At 34.7% G+C, this 16,535-nt stretch overlaps 1 protein-coding gene across 1 annotated transcript in view; it reads left to right on the forward strand.

The window, feature by feature from the left end:
• The first annotated feature begins 3,452 nt into the window (after nt 1-3,452).
• Nucleotides 3,453-16,535, forward strand: part of LOC130246323 (syndetin-like) — a 382,903-nt gene continuing 369,820 nt past the window's right edge. Inside the window, exons 1-3 of the mRNA XM_056479201.1 lie at nt 3,453-3,620; nt 6,594-6,806; nt 8,936-9,007. Of these exons, the coding sequence (XP_056335176.1) occupies nt 3,453-3,620; nt 6,594-6,806; nt 8,936-9,007 (453 nt within the window). The remainder of the gene's footprint in view (nt 3,621-6,593; nt 6,807-8,935; nt 9,008-16,535) is intronic.

The following is a 16,535-nucleotide window of genomic DNA, read 5'->3' on the forward strand; positions in this document are numbered from 1 at the left end:
GCATGTCTTTGGACTATTGGGGAAACCGGAGCGCCCAGAGGAAACACACCAACACGGGGAGAACATGCAAAATCCACACAGAAACGCCAGCTAACCCAGCCAGGGCTCGAACCATCGACCTTTTTGCTGTGAGGTGACAGTGCTAACCACTCAGCCACCATGTTGCCCTTTTATTATTATTATTATTATTATTATTATTATTATTATTATTATTATTATTTACTTCTGTCAAATAACAACATGAATGTTACATAAGCGAAATGTGTATTAAAGATATTTTGGACGGCCAGAACAGCTGAAGCTCCTGTCACAATTTCTCATGTCCTCTAGATGGCACTATAATCCCATAATTAAAACATCTCGGCCTTAATCACAAAGCTTCTCGAATTATAATGAAAATTAATGCAGTTTATTCACGTCATCAGACATTTGTCGTCATTGCCCTCGTCATATCATGCAGAATATATTGTAATATGTATAATATTATTCATAAGATGATTCATTCTCAAGCATGACTGTGTTTTACACTTATAAATTCATGATATGCTCTTTTCCCCTCTTCCCTTGTCATACATATTTCATTCTGGGGGAATATATAATCATTTTAATGGAGTGTGATTTGTATAAAAACCTTGTTGTGATATCAGTAGCAGCTGTCCGTCACTTTCTCTTATCTCGGCCCTTGTAAATCAGTGCTTATTGTTATTTTTAATACGCCTCTAAATCTCACTGCGTTTGATCACTGTCGTTCAATAACCCTTCAGTTCACTCTGATTGATGTATAGCACGTCGAGTCACACTTTTATGTGCAAATAGGCTCACGTTCATCTCTGTTTGCGCACGGGGAATAAAAGGACGAGAGGTGTTAATTTTGGTAAACATTGCGAGTCTACATGGGATGGAAAGATAATTGAACAAAGGCTTGGTGATCGTTTTAATTAGTGTGGCGGAGTTTTTGTTTTGCTTTATTTTCCGAGTGTCTGTTTGGATTGAAATGATTGATGTTTTTTGAGATATCTGATCTTGAGTTTTTTTGAGCTGTTTAAATGGATAGTTCATCCAAAAATGATAATTATTTCATCATTTACTCATCCTAACTTGTTTAAGATTTTTATGAGTTTCTTTACTCTGTTGAACAAAAAAGAAGATGTTTTGAAAAATGATGAAAACCTGTCACCATTGACTTCACAGTATTTGTTTTCCCTATAGAAGTCAATGGATTTCTTTCCAAAATATCTTCTTTAGTGTTCAACAGAATAAAGAAATTTGTAAAGGTTTGAAACCACATGAGGGCGAGTAAGTAGTAAGTACATTTTGGGTGATCTATCCCTTTAAGAAAGAGGTGGTCACACTGTATTTCTTAGTTTACTGATTGAAGCTTACAGTAAGTGAATTTTCACGTTGTCTGGTCAACATGGACGTACTCATTTGTGCTACACGAATAGGGTGATTATGTCTAACAGGCGATTGATAGCTGAATTAAAAGTACAATAACTAGTTAGAATCAGAAGTGGTGGAAAACAATTATACCCTGACACTGTTTGCCTATTTTTGGGGTCAGTAATGATGATATAGGGCTATCTAAAAATCACCATAAGCCGGTGTTCAGATTTGTTACACTTTTAACACGCAGATTGATTTTAATTAACTGGAAAATGCCCTCCCTGATACTCAGCATTGATTTAAAATGTTATGTCCTGCCTGCAGCTTGAAATGATCAGATTTCCTCTTTAAAAAGTACTTTAACAAGAAAGCAGTAATTAAACTGAGGAACACTCATATCCCCCCAATTTTTGTCTTTCTTTTTCTTGTTTTGCCTTAAAGGGGTGGTCCACTTCGAAATCATATTTTAAACTTGAGTTGATGTGCTATGTAGCGGCGTGAACATAAACAGCATCTCTGAATGTAAAATGCTCAGTTCAATTCAAAGGGAGACCTTGGTTTTTACAGAGTTTTATATTTTGTTTAGTTTTTAAAATATTTTCAGTAATATAATTGACTAACATGAAAATGTTCATATGATTTATTTAAAATACAGTTTGTAAAGTATTTGCTTTCTTTTAGTATTTACAGTTGAAGTCAGAATTATTAGCCCCCTTATTTATTTTGTTTAACAGATTTTTTTCAACATTTCTAAACATAATAGTTTTATTAACTCATTTCTAATAACTGATTTATTTTATCTTTGCCATGATGGCAGTAAATAATATTTGACTAGATATTTTTCAAGACACTTCTATACAGCTTAAAGTGACATTTAAAGGCTTAAATAGGTTAATTAGGTTACATAGGCAGGTAATTAGGCAAGTTATTGTGTAACGATGTTTTGTTCTGTTGACAATTGAAAACAAATATAGCTTAAAGGGGCTTATAATTTTGGCCTTACAATGTTTTTAAAAAAAATTTAAAACGGCTTTTATTCTAGCTGAGATAAACTAATCAGTCTTTCTCAAGATGAAAAAATATTATCAGACATACTGTGAAAATTTTCTTGCTCTGTTAAACACCATTTGGGAAATATTTAAAAAAGAAAAAAATTCAAAGGGGGCTAATAATTCTGACTTCAACTGTGTATTACACCAGAGACTTGCTTTGTTTACCAATTAAGTAGATCTAATTGGATTTGCATTGTAAACATTAAATAAAAGTTAAAACTGTATTATTTTTTATTTCATATATTATATTATTGTTATGTTCCACATAAATCCACAGATTTTGTACAAAATTCTGCGCAGAAATAGCAAAAAATGTCCGCAGATTCTGTCTGTCCGTAGTTATCAACATCGGGCATGAGAAGAACTTAATTATTGGTTATCGTTATCGTAAAGAATATTTCATATCATGCGTCCCCTAGTGTAAAGTTTCCCCTTATCAAAGAAACTGTCCAAAGACGTTTGTTTCTTACTCATTTTGCTGCTTGTGGGTTACATTTTGGCACTCAAGTGACTGAGATGAAAACAAGAGAACACGGTAATTTTTTAAAACAAAAGATTTTTTCAAAATAAAAGGTCGTTCAGACTCAGATAATAAATAAAATGGAAGTAATTACTGATTTTTTTGTGCGGCCCGGTACCAATTGATGCACGGACCGGTATTGGTGTTCTGTCTATTTGTCCTACCTTGTCAGATTGTCCTACCTCCCATTCAAAAAGTAGGTAGCACATTTTGATGACGCAATATGCTACCCATCAGATTTTACTACCAGTGTAAATTTTAATGTGGAGTAGTTTGATATGTACCTGTAATATCGCCCTAACCTACCTAATCCCTAACCCCAACCTCAGAACCATTCAAATACAGCGTTGGTAGCATAATCTGATGGGTAAGGATAAAATGTCAGAACACCTGTCTGTGGCCCAGCGGTTGAGGACCACTGCTATAGACGACCTCAAAACTAATAGACTTGGACTGAACTGGATGAAAGTTGATTTGAGGGTGTGTAATGTTAAGTGATGAGCCCGTGGATTTGGTCTTTTGTTCTTGCTGTGCGTGTAGCAGTGGAGAGTGACTCATCCTCCTTCCCCCTGCGGATGCGGATGCTGATGCTGATGCTGCTGCTGCCGTCCCTCAGTGACTTCACCCACGCTCCCTCACAGCGCTGCCTACATCAGCCTCACCGCGTACACATGAGTCTTTGAGCAGATTAAAGGCTTTCAGGCCAAATCATTCCTCAGCTTCTATCTCAATGACTCCAAATTGCACTCTTTATGGGAAGATCCTTCAAATATCACCAAGTGTTCAGCTCTGAGTGCTTTTAGTGGCATCAAACGTGAGTAAGTGGTGTATTGATGTGTATTGGTTTCTGTGACTTTGGCTGACAGCTGTAATCAAAGGGTTTTTAAAGGGAACACACCATTTTTTGAGGGCTCATTCTAGAGTTAAACAGTTGAGTTTTCCCTGGTCTGGTGGGAGCACTTTTTACTTAGCTTAGCTTAGCATAAATCATTGAATCGGATTAGACCATTAGCATCTCGCTCCAGAAATGCAAAAAAAATAGTAAGGTAGTAAACATAAAAAGGGTCACAGTTGATCCGTGATTTGTACGGATCACAACCAACGGTTCGGGACACACGTGACCTGTGGATTAATATATATTTTTTCTCGTATTATCCTAAATTTGTAACGATTGCAGAGAGATCACCTCTTGCATCATTCAAATCGCATATATGAAAGCATTTAGGCTTTCTTTTCAAATAAAATGATGACGGAAGAAGTTGTGGTAGGTTATTCGGGATATGGTGGGTTTCTTAGGTTACTTGTGTAACCTAAGCCTCCTTGGTAGAGCAACCGACTGCCATGCGGAAGGTCGCCAGTTCGATCCCATCTCAGAGCAGGTTGGGTGGTGTAGGACCGGCTGGGTTACATTGTTGCTGTGACCCGGATGGGAGTGAGGTTTAGGGGGGTGAGTGTAGCAGAGACCAGCTAGTGAAGTGCTGTGCAGCTAAACCTCACTCCTCTGACCTCTAAAGTTGCTCTAGCGACAAATGCTAGAGGCCATGGTCTTTAGCCTCCTTGTTAGAGCAACTGACTCCCATGCAGAAGGTCGCCGATTCCAGCTACTGACGAGTTGGGTAGTGTAGGCCTGGTGGGATTACACCTGCATTAATGCATTCAATGTAAGTTGCACAATTAATCATTAAAAAGATCAAGGTCTCAACACCCACTCAATATAAAATTTTAAACGATGGTGATTTGCATGTTTATTAATCCTTCCAATTGCTGCATTCAAATCTGAAAAATCAAAATGAAGAAAGAGATTCAGTCTTCAGTTTTTTGAGTGAGTTATGAAGTTATAAACAGTCAAATAACACAAGTACTGGGATAACAGATTATAGTTTAGATAAAACCACTGATGTTTATGGTAAAGATTAAAATCACCGTCATATTCTAGAAAAATTAAAGTTATAGGCAGAAATTACATTATTTAACCAATAGGTGGCGACAACCAGCCATCAACAATATGCTACTGAATAATCCTTCAAAAATGATATATCCAGCAATGAAACATGAGGTTTTATGAGTGAAAAACTGAGTCATTTATTGAAAATGAGACTAAAAATAAATATGGGTTGTACAAATTGTCAGATTTATACATTTAGCGTTATCAGCAACAGTTACTTTTTCATAGTACTTTTTTATTCCGCTGATTATTTCTTCAATTTATTTGTAATAGAATTACAGCTTCTAAGTTGTTTGTTAAAACCAAAAGTTTCTTGCAGTGCTGTTTTTATAATAAATGGAAAGCAAATTACTTTTGTCTCCTCTCATTTTTGGCTGATCCGAAAAATGGTCCAATTCTTTACTAAGAAACCATAATGTGATCCGAACCGTGAGGTTTGTGATCCGTTACACCACTATTTCATAATGGTCCTGTTTCAAGCTCAACTCTTCTGCAGTTGCATCGTGTACAAACGCCAACAGAAAATGACAAGTTTCTAGAAATAATCAAGAAATTTTCCTGCGCAATGATATTGACGTATTATCATTGTTCCTGCTGCAGCCATCGAAGAGCAACAAGGTTCCTTGATTATTCAGCCAGAAAGAGAGTATAGTTCCTAGCCACATCTGTCTAGAACAGGGCTTCCCAAACTTTTCAGCCAGCGACCCCCAAAATGACAATGCCAGTGACTCGCGGCCCGCCAATATCCTCTGAGGTGGTTATAAATACATAAACCTTGCATGCAATGGCGCACACATACTAATAAACCCAAGTCTATTCTTCGTTTAATTTTTTTTATGCATGTGAGTGCTGTAAATGGGCCAGAAAGTTTAACCTGGTGTTATAAAATCAATCTGCTGCATCTGACGCCATTGCTGTGTCTTTAATATAATATAATTACCCCAGGGGTCGCAATCTAATAGAACTAGTCTACTATAGTAACTATATAGTATATAGTAACTATAAACGTCAATTTTTTTCTCTTCGGTAGGTTATGGATAAAATATGGTAATTATGGTTTAATAAAAATAAATAGATTTTTGGAAATCACAAGGTGATCCCCACCCCCCCCCCCCTTTTCATTGTCCCACAACCCCTCGGTGGGTCCCGACCCCCACTTTGAGAACCACTGGTCTAGAAAATAGCAACTTTTCATTTTTGTTGGACTTCAGAAGAGTCAAGCTTTAATTAGGAAAAGTAACTTAAGCAAGATGCTAATGGTCTAATCCAATTTAATCATCTATGCTAAGCTAAAGGTGCTCCTGCCAGACCCGGAGATAGGCTGCATGACTCTAGGAGAAGTGTAAAATTAGCCCATTTACAAAAAAGTGTAGTTTGCCTCTGCATTCACACTTGGAAACCAGTATGACTGTTTAGCTTTATCTCTGTTTGGGTCGCAGCGTTGTTTTAACCACATTGCATCAAGACATGTGAATCGAGCGTAATGAGCCTCTCAGCATCTCTCTTCAAAGAAGAGAGGACGACTTTGTTTCTTCAAGCTGTTTTGAGTGAAATTGATGTTCTTGTGCTGATCCTCATTAAGGTTCATGAAGGGTGTTCCTCAGGGACGGGTGCTAAGACCACTTAATCTTTGCACTTGGCTTGGCTGTAAGCCAGACTTGAAAATTAATCAATGCTCAGACCCTGTGCTTAGGTGCGAGGCAAGCTTCCCAATGATGGCGTCCCAGAAGCACAGAGATTTCCCTGCCAATACTCATTCTCATTTCTCTTGCTCTTCACACAGGAGGAGCTGAGGGAGCTGAGAGAGCAGCCCACCGATCCACAGGCAGAACAAGAAATCATTGACAGCATAGAGGAAGTCTACTTCTCCAGCGACTCGTTTGACATGGTTCAATATGAACTTGAGGTGTGTGCATGAGAGAATACATATTGTTTGTTGTTGTTTGTTTAACCCTCCTGTTTTAAGTCTTACAATGGGGTTTAGGCCAACTAGAGGTCAATTCTTGTAAAAAAAATAAAAATGAAGCTCTTTCTAAATTTGAGCTCAGTAAGTCTTGCTATTTTCAACCAGGGTGTCCATGAGGTCTTAACAAATATTAAAAAGTATGAGGAATTATCATACTTCTACATAACAAGTATCAATGTAGAGGAATTTAAGGCCCTTAAAGTATTAAAAAGTCTTCAATGCTATTTTGCAAGGTATTCAATTTGATATCATTTTTGATTATGCAATGAATGTTTGTATGCTAAAGTTTGCCTGAATTATATCTGCAAATATCAGGATGCTGTGCAGTTTATGAAATCAATGAAATCCTGCTAGATTTGACATCAAGCAGCTTTGTTTACTGCAGTAACCAAGGCAACACCATTATTTGTGCAGTTCTATAGGTGCCTTCCTGCTGAATTAGCTAGATTTAATAAATTTGTTTTCAGTATATGAATAATGTTTTAGTTTTGGATTAGTTTCTTACATTAATATTTAGTAAATATACTGTAAGTGAAAATCTCGCCAGTGTTTCCGGGAAGTGGATTTAGGGTCTTAAAATGTATGGGAAAAGTTTTTAAAAAGGTCTTAAAAGGTGTCGAATTTCACTCTCTGATTCCTGTATATACTCGGTCAACTCAAGTTATGGTTGTTCAAGAAAACAAAAACAAAACACTGCATCTGTTATAGGGTTAAGGGATAGTTCACCCAAAAATATTAATTCTGTCATCATTTACTCACCCTTGACTTGTTCCAAACCAGTTTAAGTTTTTTTTTTGTTCCGTTAAAGACAAAAGGAGATATTTTGAAGAATTTTAGAAACATGTTACCATTGACTTCCATAGGAGAAAATACAAAAACTGTGGAGGTCAATGGAATGTAGGATTCCAACATTCTTCAAAATATCTTAATTTGTGTTCAGCACACAGAACACATCAAGTCAAACTGAATAGTAAATGATGACAGAATGCTCATTGTTAAGTGGAGTATCCCTTTATTTATTTTGTCTTGCCTAAATGCCAGATGCATGGTAATCAATGTAATTTACATGAATTGAAAATGATTTTTTAAAAAGTTTTTGTAATTGTTAATCCTCCAATATGTGCTCGGTAGTCACATATTATTTCTAAAAATAACATTTAATTGTTTAATTTTCAAATTGACTTTGTCCGGAGATTGTTTTGATTCAGATGCGCATTTGCAATTATTTACTTGCTGTCCTTAATAGAAAAATAGATTTTAGTTGGTTTATTGTAGGGGTGTCCGAACTCTGTCCTGGAGGGCCAGTGTCCTGCAGATTTTAGCTCCAACTTGCCTCAACACATCTGCAAGGATGTTTCTAGAAAGCCTAGTAAGGGCTTGATTAGCTTGTCGAGGTGTGTCTGATTGGGGTTGGAACTAGACTTTGCAGGACTCCGGCCCTCCAGGACCGAGTTTGGACACCCCTTGTTTAATGTTAATATTGATTAATTTCTGACTTCAGGCGAAATATGAATGTTCCGGGGCTTATTTGAGTATACAAATGCAAATGACTGAATGCTGAGTACTTTTTCCAATTTGTTATTAGGAATCTTAAAAATAAAGGTATCTTAAAATAACAATATTTTCCTAACGATAGGTGGTCTAATACATTTTTTTAAGCAATATGTATACATATTTGGTGTTCATTGGTGAATCTAATCACCAACCCTTGCTGTCTTTGTGAAGGGCTGATGGATTATTCACGTACTGCGAATGTGAAATCTCATTAGATTTGGTAGTGCGTAACAAAGCGCTGCATGGCATGAGAACTACTGCCAGAGGGAAAATAGCTAGTGCTATTTAAGTCCAGACATCCTTTCTCTGGTTGAGGATAAGGCATTAAGTGTTATTTGTTTATTCCTTTAAAGTTGCTGCATCAGCATTTTAATCAAATGAAAAGTTTGTTCGAGCTGTTCAGCTGGAGATTGAGTGAAATCCTCAACCAAATGTTCCAATTCAAGAACCATCGAGATAAAAGAAAGCCACAAATCTCAGATCTCTTTCTCTGTTTGTGTTTGCTCACGCAACAGAAACTCCCTCCGGATCTGAACCTCCTGGAGCTGGAGGAGTACAGAGATAAGCTGAAGCGACAGCAAGCAGCCGTAAGTATCGCATTCAGAGAAGTCTTTAAAAGAATCATCACTTCACTCTCTTCAACACTCCAGAAAAATGACATTTGCTGTTTGTTCAAATTGCTTATTTAGCTAAATAGAGCTGAAATTTATATTTAATTCTACTAAATACTATTTATGAATAATAGTTTTGTAACTTCACAGTGTTAAATAAATAGCATTCTATGATATTAATAATAATAATAATGATGATAATAATGATGATAATAATCATATTAATAATAATAATAATAATAATAATAATAATAATGATAATCATATTATTAATGATAATAATAATGATGATGATAATCATAATAATAATAATAATAATAACCATCATCATCATGGTCATTATTATTATTATTATTATTATTATTATTATTATTATTATTATTATTATTATTATTATTATTATTATTATCTAACTTTATTATTAATAAATACTTCAATAGTATTATAAAGTTCAGTAGCATTAGTGATATTTCTATATTTATTGTTTTTTCTATATATTATAATTAGATTTTAATTACATAATAAATATAGTAAAAAAAATAAAAATAAAATAATAATAATAACCATCATCATTATGGTCATTATTATTATTATTATCTAACTTTATTATTAATAAATACTTCAATAGTATTATAGAGTTCTGTAGCATTAGTGATATTTCTATATTTATTGTTTTTTCTATATATTATAATTAGATTTTAATTACATAATAAATATAGTTTTAAAAAAAATTATAATAATAATAATAACCATCATCATTATGGTCATTATTATTATTATTATTATTATCTAACTTTATTATTAATAAATACTTCAATAGTATTATAGAGTTCAGTAGCATTAGTGATATTTCTATATTTATTGTTTTTTCTATATATTATAATTAGATTTGAATTACATAATAAATATAGTAAAAAAATTAATAAATATATAATAATAATACAACAACACACATTCAAAAATAACCTTTTCTGCTTGTTTAACCTGCTTGTTTAAAACGAGTTGAAACAACACAATTCTTCAGTCCTTTGGGAGGACAACTTAATTGTTTTATGTTCAATCCACTTAAACTTGTAAAAACTAATAAGCTAACTTAATTGCTTAATGTTATCCCAACACAAATTGATTGTGTGGAACCCAGAATTTTTTACAGTAAAGGCTGCTTTTCATGCTTGTTTTGCTTTTGCATCATTATTGATACAGGGTGTCAGCGGGGTCTTAAAAAGTATTAAAAGTTAATAAATTAATGTAGAGAAATTTAAGGCCCATAAAAAGTATTAAAAAGTCTTCAATGCTATTTTGCAAGGTATTAAATTTGATATTACTTTTGATAATGCGCCGTATGGTTGTATGCTAAAGTTTGCCTGAATTTAATCTGCAAATATCAGGATGCTGAAATCCTACTAGATTTGACATCATGCTGCTTTGTTTACTGCAGTAACCAAGGCAACACCGTTATTTCTGCAGTTCTATAGGTGCCGACCTGCTGAATTAGCTAGATTTAATAGATTTGTATTCAGTATATGAATAATGTTTTAGTTTTGGATTAGTTTCTTACATTAATATTTAGTAAATATACTGTCAGTGAAAATCTCGCTAGTGTTTCTGGTTGGAAAGTGGTTATAAGGTCTTAAAATGTATGGAAAGTCTTAAAAAAGGTCTTTAAAGGTATCGAATTTCACTCTTATTCCTGTATATACTTTGTGATATATTAATGCATAAAGCTCTTGATTTGACTTTTAGATTCGAATTAAGTTCAGTTAAGATTCCTTTCACAAACGCTTCATTGCAGATGTGTTTTTGTATTTTATCTTGATATTATTACCAATGAGGAATGACAATTTTGTTGGAGAGTCCTTTATCTTGTTTTTAAAGTGAAATATTGTCTAAAAACACGCATTTTATCAACACATTGATCAAACTAAAAGGTTAAATCAATATTTGAGCTGTAATAACTTAATATAATCTTTTTTACAGATCAGTATGCTGATGTTGTTGGTTTAAGTGCATAAAACATAAAACTCGATTTTCAAGTAATATAATTCAGTAGGTCAATTACAATGTACAAAAGAAAGTAGGATATCGGTTTAATCATATGGTCACTGAACTGATTGTCACTGATTCAGTCACTGATTCAGTTCAATTAAATGAAGTTTAAAGTAAACTCTGGCACAGTATTTCAATTATGTACTAATAAAATTAATTTTAAAAGATGTTAAAATGCTTTAATTAAAATTATTTTTACTGTCAGTTTCGACATTGTAAATACTTTAGTTAAATCCTAAGTTTAAATTTTTGTAAAATTTTATATTGATCACACTAAGAATGAAATAAGATGAATGTTTTCTAGTGTTTGTGTGTGTGCGTGTGTTGATATATGTGTGTGTGTGTGTGTAATCATTAAAAATAGCATTCATCTCATTTCACGTCTTATATTTTAGTAATATTTAGTTTTAGTTGGTGACACGGTGGCTCGGTGGATAGCACTGTTGCCTCACAGCAAGAAGGTCGCTGGTTTGAGTCCTGGCTAGGTCAGTTGGTGTTTCTGTGTGGAGTTTGCATGTTCTCCCCTTGTTGGCTTGGGTTTCCTCTGGGTTTCCCTCATAAGTCCAAAGACGTGCGCTATAGGTGAATTGAATAAGCTAAATTGGTCGTAATGTGTAAGTGTGTGTGTGTAAATGAGTGTGTATGGATGTTTCACAGTACTGGGTTGCAGCTGGAAGGGCTTTTGCTGTGTAAAACATGCTGAATAAATTGGCGGTTCATTGCACTGATGACCTCTGATGAATAAAGGGACTAAGCTGAATGAAAATTAATGAATGAATTTAGTTTTAGTGATTTAGCTTTACTTGTGCGTTAGATGTTTGCTGTTACGTTATTAAAAAAGGTTGCTTTATTTTTTCAGAAAGAAAGTAGCACTTGATTATAAAGTTGCAGCATCAAAATTCATTTATTCATTAATTTTCATTTTGGCTGAGTCCCTTTATTAATCCGGGGTCGCCACAGCAGAATGAAACACCAACTTATCCAGCACATGTTTCACGCAGCAGATGCCCTTCCAGTTGCACAACCCATCACTGGGAAACATCCATAAACACTCATTCACACACAATCACTACAGACAATTTAGCCCACCCAATTCACCTGTACAGCATGTCGTTGGACTTGTTGGGGAAACCCGAGCACCCAGAGGAAACCCACGCCAACACGGGGAGAACATCCACACAGAAACGCCAACTGACCCACACAAGGCTTGAACCGGCGACCTTCTTTCTGTAAGGCGAACATGCTACCTACTGCGCCACGGTGCAGCCCAGTGTCATAAAACACATTAAAATAACATAACAGATAAATAACAGTTTAAGTGTTTTATATTATACATTTTATATTAATTTAATTCAGAAAGAATGCAACATAGGTTGCTGGTAGCGCTTGATAAATCTAAACATTTAAAAACATCGTAAAAGCATGTTCTAGTTTCTCTCACGCCACTAGGCATGGGCCGGTATAGGATTTTGATGGTATGATAACCTTGGATAAAAATATCACGGTTTCGTGGTTTCCCAGTTTCGCAGTATTGTGATTACGGCTCTAAAATATATTCCTTTTAAATGTTTGGGTAAAAAACAAAAAGGTTTTCCCCTTTCCCCAACAATATGCTTTATTTTTTAAAAGATTTCAAATATTTTGGAGCAGTAAACATGTTAGGCTAAATAATGAAAATGAATGATTGACTTCTGCTGTCTTCATTAGTTTCAAAAACACAGATTTCTTTACAATTTAAAACGGCATCTTTGGATATCTTTTCTGCTGGAGATACTGCTGTCCTAAGAAAACAAACAAACAAAAAAAGAATAAAAAAAGTAAATAAAAAATCAGACAAATACCTTAGGAAGGGTATTACAGAAAATTTTGGCGGTTTTAAAACCTTGACTTTGCCAAACCGCGGTATACCTTGAAAACTGTTATATCGTCCCATGCCTACACAGCACAACAAATTCTTAGTAAATATAACAGTATTAAGAACAGAGCAAGAAATGAAAATATTTTACAAACCGAATAATTGCATTCACTATAAAACATTTTAACAGTTTTATTTACAGTGAAATGTTCTGTAAATGTACTTAGAGATGACATTTTACGTGTTTGATGCTAATTACCTCAATATGTGTATGCATGAACCAATGAAAGCAACACTAATATTCCAGCGATCTGGAATAAAGCCATGCCTTTTATGATATTTTTGAAGATGTCACTCTTTTCCACGTCTAAACTATTAAGTGAGTTATAAGTCTCATATTTTGACCCATTTGTCATCCCGCTGCAAACGTCACAGTTTCTCAGGCCTGTTTACCACATCCATGCATGCTGTGTCAAGCTTGTAAACACATCTGAACAGTATGTCTTCATCCAGGGTGATCCACAGTTCACTGCCGGCTGTAAAAAAAGAAGAGGAATGTCACCCTCTGTCTTTGTTGTTCCTTGCTTAAAATGCTTGCTTGTTAATCACAGCTGTCCTATCGGCTCAGTTCAGGGTGAAAGATGCAGCACTTGGGACCCTTGGGGACCACGATGCCTGCCTATTGGGGCCGGTCATGAGTAAACTGTTCCCTGGCAGTGCGGTGTCCCCGGGGCCCCTGATCGCGGGTCATGACAGACATCTGCAGGCATCAGAAGAGCAGCTCTGTGTGAAGCCAACGTCCCGCTGAAAAGCATTAGATCTCGCTTTTTTGCCGGCACAATAGGCCTGCTATTTTAATCACCATTTATGCAGATGCTTCTCAAAGAGTAACAGTAGAATAGTTCTGTATATGTTGCTAAATAATTAAAAAAAATTACTTTCTTATATTATTGAGTCACTGGACTTTAAGAAAAGCATTAAATCTTGGTTTTGCGCGCTCAAGTGGCCTGCTATTTTAATCATGAGTTATACAAGCCCTTCTTGAAAGAATGAAAATAGCATGGACATGTTCTGTATTTATTGCTATATAATTTAAAAATGAACTTGGTCCCACTTTATATTAAGTGGCCTTAACCTCTATGTACTTGCATCAAAATATACAATGTACTTACTGTGTTCATAATGTATTGATGACACTTCTGATGCTCTTGAGGTAGGATATGGGTTGGGGTAAGGAAAGATTTGGTGCTATGGGTAGGTTTAAGGGTTGGTTATTGTGTAAGAGATGGTCAATAGTGTAATTTTAAATGTAATTACAGAAATTAATAACAGATTTAATTACATGCAGGTATTTAATCAAACATAAGTACAATGTAAAACATGCACTTGCCTAATAAGTACATAGTAATAAAGTGGGACCATTAACTTCCTTATATTATTAATTCACTGGACTTGAATAAAGCATTAGATTTTGCTTATGCACTCTTAAATGACCAGCTATTTTAATCATGAGTTATACAGGCACTTCTCAAAGAATTAGAATAGAATAGTTCTACATTTACTGCTATCTACTTTCTAAAGCAAATTCCTTATATTATTGATTCACTGGAGTTCAAAAAAGCATTTGATCTTATGCACTCTCAAATGACCAGCTATTTTAATCAGGAGTTATACAGGCACTTCTGATGCTCTTGAGGTAGGATATGGGTTGGGGTAAGGAAAGATTTGGTGCTATGGTTAAAGGGTTGGTTATGGTGTAAGGGATGGCCAACAGTGTATTTTAAATGTAGTTAAAGAAATTAGTAACAGATTAAATTACATGCAGGTATTTAATCAAACATAAGTACAATGTAAAACATGTACTTCCATAATAGGTACATAGTAATAAAGTGGGACCATTAACTTCCTTATATTATTAATTCACTGGACTTAAATAAAGCATTAGATCTTGCTTATGCACTCTTAAATGACCTCCTATTTTAATCAGGAGTTATACAGGCACTTCTCAAAGAATTAGAATAGAATAGTTCTACATTTATTGCTATTTACTTTCTAAAGCAAATTCCTTATATTATTGATTCACTGGACTTAAAGAAAGCATTGGATCTCGCTTTTGCACGCTCAAGTGGCCTGCTGTTTTAATCATGAGTTATACAAGCCCTTACTGAAAAAATGAAAATAGCATGGACAAGTTCTGTATTTATTCCTCTTTAATTTCTAAAGTAACTTTCTTATATTATTAATTCACATGACTTAAAGGAAAGCATTAGATCTCACTTTTGCATGCTCGAGTGGCCTGCTGTTTTATTTTTTGAGTTATACAGGCACTTCTCAAAGAATTAGAATAGAATAGTTCTGTGTGTATTGCTATATAATTTAAAAATGAACTTTCTTATATTATTGATTTACTGAACTTAAAGGGGTTGTTCACCCAAAAATAAAAGTTTACTCACAATTTACTCTCCTGCAAGTGGTTGCCGTCCAGTTTTGGAGTCATTGGACTTTCTCTCTGTCAGATTTCGGATAGCTTCTAAATTTTTGCATAGTTTGGCTTCTCATTATTTACCTACAATTTTAACCTTTTGCATGACTATTTGCAATCAATAATCCTCTGATTATGGTCTTTTAGTTGTACCCCCTACACTGTAAAAAAAATGCTGGTTTCCACACAATCAATTTGTGTTGGGACAACATGAAGGAATTAAGTTAACTTATCTTAAGGCCCAAGGTGATTTTTACATGCATTTTTATTTCTCTTTGCTCTTTGCAATTTTTTATTTTTCTTTAGGCTTATTTGAACCTAATTAGAATAAAAATCTAAGTATCATCTTTTGATATGATGTGCTGTTAGAGAAAAATTATGTCCATATATGTGGACTCGTGGTCCGCATTTACAGAAAACACTTTTTCCTGAATGTTTTTTGAACTTGCTTTGACTATCAGAGAGTAAAAACAACATTTTTTTGGACATTTTGGACAGTAAAAAATATATTTTTTTTACATAGGTACAGGGGTTTGGTTGGGTGCACAATATTGTATGAATTTAAAGCGACAGTCGCCAAAATGGCACAATTTGGATCAAAGCCCAAAAGGGGCAGTTTCAAAGCGGTATAAGAACATAGTGTCCACAGGGTCTTAAAACGTCTTACATTTTAAAAAACAGCTCTTTTTCGGCGGAGGAAGTTAAAAATATCCGACTTCCTGTTGGGTTTGAGATTTCACTCTAAGAGACTTTTTTTGTAGGTATTGGCATGATTTATTTATGTGCCAATTTTAGTACGTGTGCGTGAATCATAGCTCGAGGGTCAGTCCGTCAAAAGTGCATTGGTGGCGCTGTCGAGGCATTTTGCCACACCCACTTCTGAAACGTATAACAAATGTACATTTTTTGGCATGTGAGTTTTTTGGCATGTTTAGACCCTCGAAATCGTGATTTATTCTGGAGAAGAAGAAGAAGAAACGGAGCAATTCCAATAGGGCCTACACACTGTTCTGGTGCTTGGTCCCTAATAACAACGCAATATATCCCATTACATTTTCCTACAGTTATACAAAAACTAATTTACAGAATAAACGGAGAGCAGACATAATATTTATAAATAG

This window comes from Danio aesculapii, chromosome 19 (genome assembly GCF_903798145.1).
Source record: "Danio aesculapii chromosome 19, fDanAes4.1, whole genome shotgun sequence".
Classification (NCBI taxonomy): Eukaryota; Metazoa; Chordata; class Actinopteri; order Cypriniformes; family Danionidae; genus Danio; species Danio aesculapii.